General features: G+C 40.1%; 1 protein-coding gene across 6 annotated transcripts in view; it reads right to left on the bottom strand.

The window, feature by feature from the left end:
• Positions 1–14,131, bottom strand: part of RELCH (RAB11 binding and LisH domain, coiled-coil and HEAT repeat containing) — a 105,779-nt gene that overhangs the window by 61,421 nt on the left and 30,227 nt on the right. For 5 of the 6 annotated variants that reach the window (XR_008305738.1, XM_053243838.1, XM_053243837.1 and 2 more), the window contains 2 exons: positions 8,411–8,486; positions 7,851–7,946 (listed from right to left, as the gene is read on the bottom strand). Coding sequence is in view for 4 of the 6 variants with exons in the window: in XM_053243838.1 (XP_053099813.1) it covers positions 7,851–7,946; positions 8,411–8,486 (172 nt within the window). In the remaining 2 variants the exon portion in view is untranslated. Of the gene's footprint in view, positions 1–3,109; positions 3,241–7,850; positions 7,947–8,410; positions 8,487–14,131 lie in introns of those variants that run through there. The other variant, XM_053243841.1, reaches the window with a different exon arrangement.

The following is a 14,131-nucleotide window of genomic DNA, read 5'->3' as shown; positions in this document are numbered from 1 at the left end:
CGTTTCACAAATTCAACAAATTTTGGCAACAGGTTAAAAAAAATTAAAAATTGCCTGCATGCCCATTTCTTTTGTGGGTTGGGTGGTAGGTAGCACCCATCATGCCCTACCACCCAGCCCACTATGGTGTCCCTAGGACCTACTTGTGGGGAACAATGGGGTGATTCAAATTCCCCATGGTTCCATATGACCGAAACTAGCAGAGAGCACACATTGTGCAACCCTGCCTTGAAAACACTGCAGAACAGAAGCACCTGAGTTGCCAAGGTCCATTTCTTGCTACACCATCATCTCACAAACAGACCAAACCACAACTCAAGGAAGGCAGCAGGCAGGCACCCAAGTTCTGCCTTTGTCAATCTGAGATCCAGCAAAACCAAATAGTTAATAATATAGCACCAATAGCACAGCATATTATACTCAGTGCTGAGAAAATAAAATCACAAAATCATACCTTCCTTGATTCCTCCCTCCCTCCTCTCCTAAAGTATCTTCTTCAAGGGCACACTAAGGGCTCTTTGTGCACACACCCCCAGCTCTTTGAAAACATTTCAAAATTCTCTCCCTTTCTGTTTCCCTTTGCGCCACTCAGCCATCTAATGATACAGCGGGGAAATGGCTTTACTACTAAGCCAGATGTTGCCGGTTCGAATCCCCACTGGTATGTTTCCCAGACTATGAGAAACACCTATATCGGGCAGCAGTGATATAGGAAGCTGCTGAAAGGCATCATCTCATACTGTGCGGGAGATGGCAACGGTAAACCCCTCCTGTATTCTACCAAAGACAACCATAGGGCTCTGTGGTCGCCAGGAGTCAACACCGGCTTGACGGCACCCTTTACTTTACCCTCCACCCAGCCAATGGGGGCACAGTTGCCCATGACAACCCTTGATTTTTATGGTAGGAAGCTAACCAAGAAGGAGATTTCAAGCCAATTAGAAGCCAGTGCCAGAAAACCAGTCAATAAGTGGGGAGGAAAGCCTGCCAAAATGGACTCAAATCACACATATTGATTCAAGCTTAAATCAGCGTCTATTTGATTTGAATTCGAATCAAGTCCTTTATTCTAAGGGTGATTTGATTCAAGTTAGAATCACTCAAATTGGCCTGATTTGAGCTCAAATCGATCCAACTAGAATTGATTTGCACATCTTTAGTTGCTGGGTTTGGGTGTATTTCCCCCCCACCTTTTGTGAGTAGTTGTATTTTTAACTGATTTGAAGTGATAGTGCCATAGTTTTATTTGTTATTTTATTCCATCTTATTTATTTGTTATTTCTCTGTGTAAACCGCTCTGAGCCATTTTTGGAAGGGCGGTAGAGAAATCAAATAAATAGATAGATAGATAGATAGATAGACAGATAGATAGATAGATAGATAGTTAGTTAGTTAGTTTCTTAGACAGACAGCTGTTATTGCTGGTCTATATGAGCACTGTGAAAAAGAAAGGAGGTGGAGACCTGAATGAAATATAACAATGGTGGCTGGTTACATTCCAGAGACCCAGATCTTCACTGAAAACAATTGCACTCATTTTAAGGATAATTAAAGGTGCTTAAAGCTTCTGAGATGATGGTTTTCCATAGAAAGATGGAGTGCACATCAGATCTGAATTTTCCAAACCCTTAAATGTCCTGGAAGTATGGGTTTTGGAGACTGAGCAACCAACGCATGGAACACATTTGAAGTTATATATGTTAGGTTTCCTTTTTGGCAAAGAAGCAGCTATTTTTATGCATAAGCCAACTCTATTTGCAAATTTGGTAGGGGAGGGAAAAAAGGTGGAATAAGAATTTTTGGAGACCACTGGAATTGAGGTACTGACTAATGGTTACATTAGGTTACTTAAAAGAAATGGGGCAGGTGGAGGGAACCCTGGTAAAACAGATTTTAAATCTTCATATTTCTGCAAGAATATGTCATTAAGAAGTGTCAAACCAACACAAGCCCTAATGTTAACAATTGGATATTCAAAATGTTGAATACATTAGCTTTAATAAAATTTACTTTTGTATAAGAGTTGAATATATATTAATTTCTTTTTGGAATCTGAATGATCTATGATATTGGAAAGGTTATTACAATATAAACTAATATTTGAGAACCCCCACTGATCCTGTGAATTTAGTGAGTGTATGTATGAGTGGGTGGTTAAAGAGTAAAACTTCCTACCGAGCATGACAAGCACTTAGCCAGGTCTACAGCAGCTTTCTGAATCCTAGCCGTTGTGTAATTATTGTCATTATGTTCTGGTTTGTTGTAAGTTAGTATTACAATTCTAGTAAGTAACTTGTAATTTATGGGGCAACCATGGTCTTTCTGGAAGCATATTTACTGCTATTTACTAATAATTGTGAATGGAGGCTGAAATGTTGAAATCTATACTGCAATTTTGATTTGTTTTATTGATGAATTTAGTCAAGAAAAAAAATTCTATTTTGATAACAAGTCACAAGTATATGGATATGAAAATACAGCACAATAAATGCCAAAAATGTTTGTGAAAGTCATAAGCTGGAATACAAGGAGCTAAGGCAGATCTTGTTTTCATCCCCTCTCTTAAAACACCAAATCCCATTTTACCTCAAACTGCTTTGAACAACGTCTCCATCCATACCCAAGTACAAATGTTGTTATGCAGCATGGAAGCTAGTGTTTAAGGAACACAGGTCCAAATCTTACTTGACTGTGATAATTATGTTTGAGGGTTGGCTTTAGATCTGGATTAGGATCTTTTTTTGAAAGAAAATGGGCTGTATCCTAGCTTGCATTTGTGCAAGCGACCTTCCCTGGCCTCTCCTCCTCACAGCAGCCACCGAAAAGCTATTCCTGAAGGCTGGGGGACCCTCAAGAACAGAGTGGGGTGCAGTAAGTTGTAGGGTACGAAGGGCATATGCCCAAAACTGAATGCATGCACTTCTCATGAAGTCAGCATAAACCAAATATGTTCCCCGCTCCCAAAACACTGAATGACTTTTGAAGAGTAATTATAGGATGAGATCACTTACATATACCTAAGTATCCACTTACTCTCCTTTGCAAGGCTGTTTCATGTACAGTATCCAGATTGGTTGATATGGGGCAGATACAAGGCTGATGTTTTTACCTTGCAAAAAGCTGGATATTGTATCAGATGGAATTAGGTGTGTGTCCACGTCCTTTGGTCATATTCTTTCATGCATACTATGGGAGACTGGAGTGTTCTCTGCATCGCTGCATCAGTGCTTCTAAACTTCCTTCTATCAAGGGGAGTGGAGAAACAATGAGAAACCTTCTTGAGCAGATGTGTCCTAATGTATGTTCCATGTATAATTAATGAAAGGGAGCAAAGAGGAAAGATAAGAGGAGGAGCGCAAGGATATATGAATAGGAAAAGTATGTAGGAAGAGCTCAAATGCTATATATATGGACTGCCTAGGCTAAATGAAGACTACCCAGAGGCTTTAGGGAGTGATAAGCCCTCAGCTTAAAGAGACTGAACAGAGCCGTATCAAGTGTGATGTGTTCTTAGGCACACTTACCTGGAAAGTGTTCCTACTGACTTACTACTAAGTATACATGCTTAGGCTTGGAAGTGCAAGACTGTTAATTCTAGGAAGATTACAGATCAAGCTCCTTTAGATTTTCACTCAAAAATCTGGTTGGAGGGATACTCCAGAAGAACTAAAATTGGAATACTTGAGGCTAATTTTTATCATGCAAGTGCGCATTAACTGTTTCAAGAGAATTCCCTTGAGATATAGGAGGGAAGCCACGCGAACAGCCAACTATAATTTTTGCCAGGAAGAATAAAATAAAAGCAGTTTGACAATATAAACACTGTAGATGTGTTCAGCTGTCAAGGAAAGAGGCTTTCACTTTACTAATGAAGTCACAATTTGACTTTACTGAGAAGGAACACCATGTTCACTGAAAGAATGAAATGTACAATTTTCTTTTTGAATCTTTACCTCTCAACAATCTTCTTTATTATTATGCCTTAGGTTTTCCACAGCCATGCCTTCTCAACAATCCTTAACTTTTATCCTCATGTTCTCTAGCCACAAAACACTAGGTAAAATGTCTTGCCAGAAGAACTCACTCCATGAGACCCACCAATTGGTGTATTCTATTTTCTTTCTAAAATGCTGCTCATGTGCCAGTACACAATGGCCCACCCAGACACCAAAACAGGGTTCTTGCCATCAACAAATTCAAGATCTCAGTAAACTGGACCATTCAGTTTAATGAAGTGCTAGTCTGAGTGCCTTCTGAATTTACTACACAGCTGTAATTCCATAACTATATTGTGGCCACGATTTTAAGCAAGGCTTTAAGCTTCTATTTCTTGAACAGCAGCCCCCTTTAAATTTTTTGTAACTCGGGACTATGCTTTATGGAAAATGATGTCGGCTTATTGCTGAATTGCATTAATTTGTAGTCGTTGGTTATGGACTCACTTATCCATAAAGAAGAGATGCTTTTTAATATTTTAGCTATAAAGGGAGATAAAGAATCACCTCAATAGTAACAGACTTACAGCTTTGCCGCTTCAGGCAGAGAGAATTATTCTGCCATAACTGTGCATTTTGTAATATGCAAGTACAGTATGTGAGCAAGCACATTTAGGTATTAACTAAATATGAGCATACAGTCATCCCTTGCCAACCATGGGCTTCCTAATTGCAGTTTTGAGTAGCCACAATTGGGAAATTGTGGCAGGTCTTGCCATTCGTGACCTGAGCATAGTTTGGCGACATTTTGGGCAATTTGGGGTATTTTTGTGAGTCAGGGGGTCATTTTCAGGGATCCTCTTCACTCCTTTTACTCACTCCTGGTGATTTGGGGGGATCCCCCCCCTTTTACTGGTTTTGTTGTTGTTGTTGGCCCCTGCTAACTGGGCAAAGAGGTACCTTTAACCATGGTGATTCTCTTTATTTAGGAGGGGGAGAGTAACTGGCCCTATCCACCCCCAGCACAGTACTTCCAGTGACTGTTGCTTGGGTCTATCTTATGTTTCTCTTTAAAATCTGAGCCCTTTGGGGACAGGGTTCCATCTTATTTATTTATTTGTTATTCCTTGGTGTAAACCGCCCTGAGCCATTTTTGGAAGGGCGGTATAGAAATCATATTATTATTATTGCGACCGTGATTCCCTTAACCCCATTTGCCATTTATTTCAATGGCTCGTCTACCGCCAATTCACCAATCGCAACGTTTTCCTGGAACTGAACCTTCGCAGTTGGCGAGGGATGACTGTATTTTACATTAATGAAGCATTAAAAGTTTATAATGAGATGAAACAAAAAAGTCGCAATTTAAAACAAAAAGCAAAAGGTGCTTTTGAACAAAGCATTTACTATATGTCTTTTATGCAGAAGATGTTTCAAATAAAATTCATTTTTCCAGAGTTCTAATTGTTATTGAGAAATCAGCTGGGACCCAAATTGCTCCTCAGGCTGCCAAAGGTTTGTGCTATCAACAGTAAAAATTTTGACTTTTTGCTTTGAAAAGCTTACGCTCATGACAGACCACAATCTGTTTTTGAAATTCCCCTCAGTTTCAAAAGTAGTTTGTCATGTGTCACAGAAGGGATCTGCTGTTTAAGGAAAACAAGTCTAAAGCCTCCTTGGGTTTATAAAGCTAGTTTCACATTTCTTTGGCTCCTAATAACTGAAAATAAGAATACTGCAATATAACTGATACCTGTACATAAGATTATCTGCTCAATGAACAACTAAAATTTATTTTTCCTCTCATGAAATCAGTGGCCTCCAAAGAGATATTCTGAACTTGAGTAATACTCCACACATAGTATACTTCTAAGTTGGTACAACACTAATTACATTAATTTGAATAAACTAATCTAACTAATGTAAGAATATATTCCAAGTTCAACAACCTAATATTGTGTTCTGACTGTATAACTGCTCTGGAAAAAATATTAATTATAAACCTAGTTATTCAATAATCTACAAGGGGTATTTATGGAATTTTCCAAATTAATCAGTATTGAGGTTTATATAAAAAACAAAAAAAGAGTATTATTGATTGAAATGACAAACAGAAAACAAAACTGAAGTAATAGTGGGCCTTGCACACAGCTAGAATATAGTGTGAATAACCATTATTTCTTTTCTTCTTTATCCAGCATTCTGCCAAATTGTTAAGAACACTGTATTATGTCAAAGTGTCTCTTAAAGGTAAATTTTAAAATAAGATTATGAAAGTTCTACATGCAAGCATAAGGTTCTGCCACCACAGACTTTACAAATTTGAAAAACATTAACATCAGTGAATGCTGACTTTTTATGCAGAGTTTCTAATTACCCATTATTTCTACAAATTTTGCAAGGGTAAAATAAGCAGGAAGTAGGGCTGCAGAAATATTACACAGTATCCAAGTGTAACTAGGAGCTGCAAAGAGAAGCTAAAGCAGCATCCTGCCAAGCTGAATGGCAACAGCCAGAAATTGGTAACTGATCCTGGAACATAGCCCACAATGATTTTTCTGTCAAACTTAAAAACAGGAGCATCAGTTTCTACAATTAAGTGGAATGCCATGGTAAGCAAAATTTCAACATGTTTGCTGAAAGTTTTAGACACAGTCACTATATCTGAAGGATCAGTACACATTTCTTGACTTAGTTACCTTTTCATAACGCCTCAAAGGGCTTAAATGCCAAATGCAATACTAGTTTTCTAGATTAATAGAAAAAGCCAAGCTGCCTGGAAAAGCAATTTTTAACTGAAACAAAACACACACACACACCCCTCATCTTCAGTTTACTTAAACTTTTTAATGGGTATCAGTACAGCCTATCTCCGTAATGTTCACAATCCCACTCCATTACTCTGAATAATGTTTTGCCACCGACTTCAATAAGACCAGGATCACCCCATTACATGTATACTCCCCCTCAGCATTACAAGCTACATTTTCCTTCTTGTAAAATGACAATGCACCAACACTGAAAATCTACTCTCTCAAATGCTAATGAGTTATAGGGATATTGTTCTTGAAAAGGATGTGTTAGCATGATCATGACCACAGTTCTATTTTCCTTTTACTACTGGAAGTTTTGTTTTATTAGAAATAAATGCGTAAGCTGAAAGTTACACACACACAACTTAATTAAAAAACTAAGATTTAAAAAAATGTGAGCATCAATACCCATAAGGGGCTGTAAGTAATGGATGCTTTGAGTAGCCATTTTTGGGGCTACTTCCCCCGAGACCTTCTGCAGCCTAGAGAGTCAGCAACAGCTGAAACACCTGAGCTCATGGGAAGGTCTGTAAATACTTTTGCTCCCTCCTGCCAGCCCTGGTGCCTCTCTTGTTCTAATGCCTGGAGCCTTAAGAGACCCCATCAGCCTAAGTGAGGAAACAAAGCCAATGAGGAACTAATATCCTCAAAGTCTGTTTTATTGTATTTAAAATATATTGTAAGCTGTCTCAAAAACTTCAGTTAGTAGGTGAGGATAGAAATATTGTAAATTTTTCATAGAATATCCAACAGGCAAATTCATCCCAAAGTAAACAGTTAACTACTTTAACACAGAGAAGCACTAGAAGTGGGTTCAGCTAACACAAGTAAGCAAACTTAAGGGCAAAACAGATGGACTCACAACAGCAGCCCTGCAGAGTGCCATCAAAGATCTTAAGCAAAAGGATAAATAGCAGGATTCCATGCTGTTTTGCTAAACTCACCTGACAGAGGTGCGCAACCATTCTCTAGGAGCAGAGATGCATGCACAAAAGTAAGAAAATGATTGCACGTAATAGACTTCTACAGAATAAACACTACAAACTTCTAAATGAATAAAAATGTTACATGAAATTTAAAGAAACATTTCTGGATTTCTCACCTCTCGTTTTGCAAGCAGGACATTAGGAACAATATGCGGTAAACAACGACCCAGCATTAGCATGACACTTTTTTCACTATCGGCAATCCGAGACACCTAGAAATAAAATTTTATTTTAAAATTATATGCAGTGATGGCATTATACAATGTTTAAGGTAAAGCAGTTTGAACTTCTCCTAGAGACTGGAAAATTTGCATAATAAGATACTAGTATGACAGCCTACGTTAAAATATCTTCAGATGGAAGACATCTTTGCCTTTTACAGCAGCACACCTCCATGCACACATGGAGGTACCATTAGTGTGAGCTATGCCTCCACACATACCTAAAGCCACCCTGACTTTCAAAAGTTCACCCTGTCCTACAAACTTCCGAGGCAACTGGGTGGAGCTGCCACATGTAGTAGCCAGCCCACAGATTCTCAAAGCTAGTTCAAAATGTACTGGCCAGAAGTACACTCAGACATTAAAAGCAGAATTGAAATGGTCTCTTTGAAATACACAAGATCATGCTGAAATGACTCATTATGAATTTAACTGTTTCAGGATAGTACATATACCTCTGATCCCAAACGGCTCTCTGCTGACATTTGACAGAAAGACAGCAATGCTTGGTGGAAGGCAGGTGATAGCTTCCTGAAGTAGTACAGGGGAGAGGAGAGAAGGGAAAGGAATAATTCAAGTGTTTTTACTAAAAGTCTTTATATTTTCCTATTTGTTTCACAACTTACAGTTAAAAATGTTACTTCAAATTAAAGCTGGAAAATTAAGAGTGGAAAATACAAAAAGAGTATTGTTTTAACCATGGAATTCCTTATTTACAAAAGCACAGCACAAAAATAATATATGATAAAAATGATAAATAAAATATCATCTCTAAGAAAATGCATGCCTGGTACATATTGTAGGAAGCCCATTTAATAAAATATATGAAGTTGTATGTGGCTACTTTAGGCATTGCAGCCTTTGTCTAAGTAGCACTTGTACACAATCCAGAATCCAAGCGTTTCAGTTGTGTGCTCTATCTCCATGTTTGTCTGCCCTGTGGGGCAGAAGTTTGTTGGACAACATGGGAGACTTATCAGAATGATAGCTTCCAAACTCCTGGTGCATAAGAAGTCAAGCCCTCTGTAACTCTTCAGATCTTGGCATGAGTTAAGTGATATTCTCTTTAGATATTTAAATATATATTCATACTACTTTTTTCAGGATGTATCTAAGCTTCCATGCAGAGCAGAAAAAAGCCACTTAAAAAAATTTAAGCTCCTCCAAGTTCTTCCTTTAAACAATTTCCCAGATTACACGAAAAATAAAACTGAGCCTGAACTGAACCATCCAAAGAGAGAAAAAAAATTCAGTTGAACCTACGTTTAAAGAAAAGTAACATAAGCCAACTTCACAAAGTATACCACAGGGTGTTTATCCTAGTTAACTCATTCATTAAGTAGTGGATGGAAAGGTGCAAATTACACTCCTCATTTCTATAAAGCAATCCCACACCACATAAACAACTAAAATCCAAAGCAATTTAAGTAAATTTATGTACAGAATATGGCAAGATGCAATTTAGAAACCCCATTGTTTAAAATTCACACAATAGGCTGGTTCAGATGCAATGTAAAGCCATGGTTTATTTTAATTATGATATGATTTGTTTGTTTAGAAGCTAAGATTGGCAACACAGATGTTCATCAAATCCTTACTTGTTTTGTTGCAATCTGGTTTATTTGGCTACCCCCTCCACCTTCTGAAATGACCAGATTTAATACCAGACTTCCCAGTTCAGCCCTACAAAATGTCATTTCAACAGCTACAATTTCAACACTGACTGCAATAAAAAAGGTGGGCAGCAAAGTCTATCAAACACTCCTATAGTCACTCACTCTCAGCACAGCCAAGGAGTCCCAAGAACAGTTAGGCTCCCTTCCACGCATGCTCACCAACCCATTTCTCTGAGAAGCCATTTCCCAAAGTTATATTTTGAAGCTACGATTTGCTGTTACTTGCCCAGACGTTTGTCCTGGATATTTGCAATATTCTTGTACCCTGAACCTCAATTGCTGAATTCCTAGAAGTTATACTTTGTGCATGCAGATCTTCCGCATGCTACTTTATCCCATTTCAGGTTTAACAGAAACACAGATTTTGTAATTAAATGAACTTTACTTAGCGTAAGTGTAAAGGCACAGGTGGGCACCTTAATGCAAAGAAAAACAGATTGCTCACCTGTAACTATTGATCTGGAAGTGATCCGTTACAGCCATAGAAGTGGGTTCTGTGGCTGTGCAGGACCATTCAGGCAGAATTGATTAGCTCCTCAAAGTACTTAGCCCCCTCCCCCCCGAATGTGGTGCGTTTTCTCAGTTTGGATGGGTTAGCGTTTTCACATCAGATCCTGGAGGACCAACATTGGAATTCAAACTTTGTATGGAAGCAGTGTACATTTCCACAAGGTAAGTACTGCCTTTTTTACTCTGCAAATATACATATTGTCACTTCACATACTGCAGCGGGGCTGGGTGGAGGGTCTTATGATTGCAACATATCACTTCCAGATTAATAGTTACAGGTGAGCAACCTATTTGGATCGTGATCTGTTGCACTCATAAGAGTGGGTGACTAATGAGCTGTCTGGAGATGGGTGTAGTATGTTAAGGTAAAACCCTTTTCAGCACACCCCTCCCAAAATTGGCCTGAGCTGCAGAGCGAAGGTCCAATGCGTAATGCTTTACAAACGTATGCTAAGAGGACCAGGTTGCTGCAGTGCAGATGTCTCTGAGCTTGATTCCTGCCATATGGGCAGCAGAAATAGCATAAGCCCTAGCAGAATGGGTCCATTTGGTTTTAGGAGGGTCCACCTTTTGCTGCTTGTAAGCCAGAAAAATCAACTCCCTGATCCAGTGGGAGAGTCTCTGTCTTGATATTTGGTAACCTTTCACGTTAACCTTGTAACTTACAAAAAGCTGTTTTCTTTCTATAGGGCTTGGTCAGTTGCAAGTAGAAAAGGAGAGCATGTCTCACATCCAGGGAAGACAATGAGTGCTTGAGAGTCATTGCGGGATTCTGGGAAAAGGTAGGTAAGACAATGTCACTATTAATATTGAAGTCAGTGGCCATCTTAGAACTGAATTTGAGGTCCTATCTGTTGTGTTATGGCCCAATTCCAAGTTTACCGACTGAGCATGAGAAGGGAGCAGGAGACAATTCCTCCCTGACAGTTTAAGAAGCGATTACCGTAGTATTGTCCAGACTGATATGGACGAGCTTGCCCGTCAGGGACGGCTGGAAGGATCTGAGAGCCTGCAACACCACCAGGAGCTTTAAGAAACTGATGTGCATCCGGCATTGGCTTGGTGACCACAGGCCTTGAGCTTGAAGATCCCTGCAATGGGCTCCCCAGCCCTGTAAGGATGCGTCCATCGTCAACCAGGCAGAAGGCTGGGGTACCCGGAAGGGGACTCCGAACAGCAGGTTGACCTGTTTTGTTCACCATTGAAGGGAAACAAGTCTTGGTGGTGGAATCATTAGGAGCATCTGTGCATTACATTCAGTTGAAATACAGACAGAAACCAAAGCTGAAGAAGCTGGAGATCTAGCTTGGCGAAGTGCACAATGGAGTTGCATGACGCCATCAAGCCCAGTAGTTTCTGATCTTTGTGGGCTTTTTGTCTGGGTTTTATCACAAAAGAAGTTACTAGTTACTCCATCAAGGACTGCTCCTATGTAGTCTATGTGCTTGACAGGCTCTAGGCTGGACTTTGACCAGTTGACCTGAATGTCCAGATCCTGGCATTCAGATCCTGTTGTCAAGTGAGGAGTGTCACTTTGGCATGGATATCATTAAATTTAGCTAGAAACTCTTCCAGTGAGAGGTCATCTTGCTCTTGGAAGAGATCATCCCAGAGGGAATGCGTATATTTGGCAAAGCAGGCAGTATAATTAGCAATCTTCACCGCTGGGCATGAAGTGGAGTAAATCTTACATCCTAAGAAGTCCATTTTGCACCCCTCTTCGTCCCCTGAGGTAGTTTGTTGCCTCTCCGATTTGGAGGAAGATGCACAATTCACCACAAATGAATTGGGGGAGGGATGCTTCAAGAGGAAACATCTTCCTCTTCTTGGATTCTATATAAGTTTTCCAGGTGTTTGGAGGTTAGGGCAGATGTTTGTTGGGTCTGCCAAGCAGACTTAGCTGCCTTGGATATAACTGGCAGCACAGGTAGGTGTACTGGCTGGGTGGAAACTGTGGAACTGAAAAATTTGTAGACAGGATCTTCCACATCTTGAGTCTGCTTGTTCTGTTCTAATCCAAGTGTCAAAGCCATTGCAGAGATTTGGTGACGGTACCAACACATCTCTTCATTTGGAAAAGTGTTATCAGAGGGTGCCGCCGCACCTTGAGAGGTAGTTCATCAAGATGTTCAGATGAACTCGAGGTAGAAGTTGTAGATGAATCATAGTCATAGTCCTCCGTCAGTACCATAGTACCAGAAGGGACAGGGACCTTCTTCTTAGATACTGTCTCAGTAGTGGAGGGAGTTGTGTCAAGGACTACAGTTTGAGTTGGTTGGCTCTTCTGAGGTCGAGACACCTCCACGGTCTGAGTGGAGATGCAAGTGAGTAAAATAGGACACTTCAGTACTGCAGCGTCCTCTAAAATTGGAGGAATAACCTGTGTCAATATCGAAGTCACAGAAATAAATAAATAAGCCCACTTAAATGAACTGTAAACCTGCACTGATTTTTGTGCTTACAAACCCCTTCTCCCTTGTAAAAAGGTTTTGTATTATAGTTGGTCTCTGTATAGGGTAAAAGTTCAGTTGTGTTTTTCTTGTTTCACTTTTGGTTTTGGCAAATCTATCAGTTGGGCTTTGGAGGGAAAAATGATTTTAAATTATGGAGGGAATGTTTTGTTGAGTCTGATTGGCTGAACTAAGTAATTGATGTGATTGAAGAAGCATATATATTGGGGATGTTTGAGAAGGATTGAGTGCAGTGGAATTGGAGAAGTTCAGTCTGGAGCTGTCTGCTAAAAAGAGCTGGAGTCCAGTTGAGTCAGGCTGAGAGAGTGTGCAGAAGAAGAGCTGGCAAAAGGCTACTGGAGAGAGAAACCTGGAAAGAAAAGCTGGCAAAAGAAACCTGGAAGAGAACTAAGGAAGCAGAGAAGTGGTAGTTGCTGGAGACGCCCAGCCAGCAAGCCAGGACTTTTTGAGCTAAAATCACTAAGAGTGGGGGAGTAGCCAGGCTGGATTGAGCCCCAGACCTGTGCTATCCCTTGAACAAAGAAGTCTGCCCAGCCAGCCAGAGAAAGATTCTGAAGGAGAGCTTGTATAAAACAGAGCAGTGTTAAAAAGCCTACAGATAGTTAGTTACCCTGACTTGCTCTGCGAGTATTATTTTGTTATTTTCTGTAATGTTTTAACTGGAGCTTTTGTTTTTAGTAAAACCATCTTGTTAATAGAGCTTGTTGACTGTCTCCATCCCACACCTATAGGCCTTTCCACTCTACTAAGGTTTAGTTTGGGTTTTTTGAATTCCTGGAAGGGCTCCTACAGTGGACTTAGCCTTATCAAAAGCCCACTTGGTGGCAGCGGTGAAGGAGTCAGGAGAACTAGAGGGCTGTTCCCCACAGTTGATAGTCTGGTGGGATAGCTGGGTTCTCTACAAACATACTTGGAGAGGGGGATTCTACTGTGACCCTGCTCTTTGCTCCAACCACTCCTGCTGCTCTTCTGCTGCAAACTCCGGTTCATATGGCTAAGGGAGATCTGAGCAGTCCACCAAGAGTATATCTCCTTTCAACTCACAAATATTGCATGTGATGCTGCAAAACAGAGAACACCTGCCACAGTATTTTCCTTCACATTCATCAAGTTGTATAGTGCTCATTACCTGAACTTGAGCCTTTAAAAAGCCATCTCGATGTTCCATGGTTTTTTAAGGACCATGGTATGGAGTAATAAGCTGCATCTGAATGGCATATGCCTGCTCTCCCAGAATCGCTAGCTTCATTGCAATGTTGTTCAACAGCTTGGGAGCAAAAGAAAGGTTCCATTATCCAGTAGAAGGGGTGGGGGCGAGTCCAATAGTTGGCTGTATTGAGAGTTGTTCCAGTACATTCAAATAGATGTCCACAAAATGGCCAATGGAATCTACCACAGTTTGCAATATGATGATGCAAGTGATTCCTATTAGAAAATTCACCCTGCTCTGGACTGGGGCCAGCATTTCCATGGACTGTTTCAAAACCTCCAGCCATAGCTAGCAAGCCCATCTCCCTGA

This window comes from Hemicordylus capensis, chromosome 4 (genome assembly GCF_027244095.1).
Source record: "Hemicordylus capensis ecotype Gifberg chromosome 4, rHemCap1.1.pri, whole genome shotgun sequence".
Taxonomy (NCBI): domain Eukaryota; kingdom Metazoa; phylum Chordata; class Lepidosauria; order Squamata; family Cordylidae; genus Hemicordylus; species Hemicordylus capensis.
The sequence above is the reverse complement of the archived record's forward strand: the minus strand, read 5'-3'. Positions and strand labels throughout refer to the sequence as shown.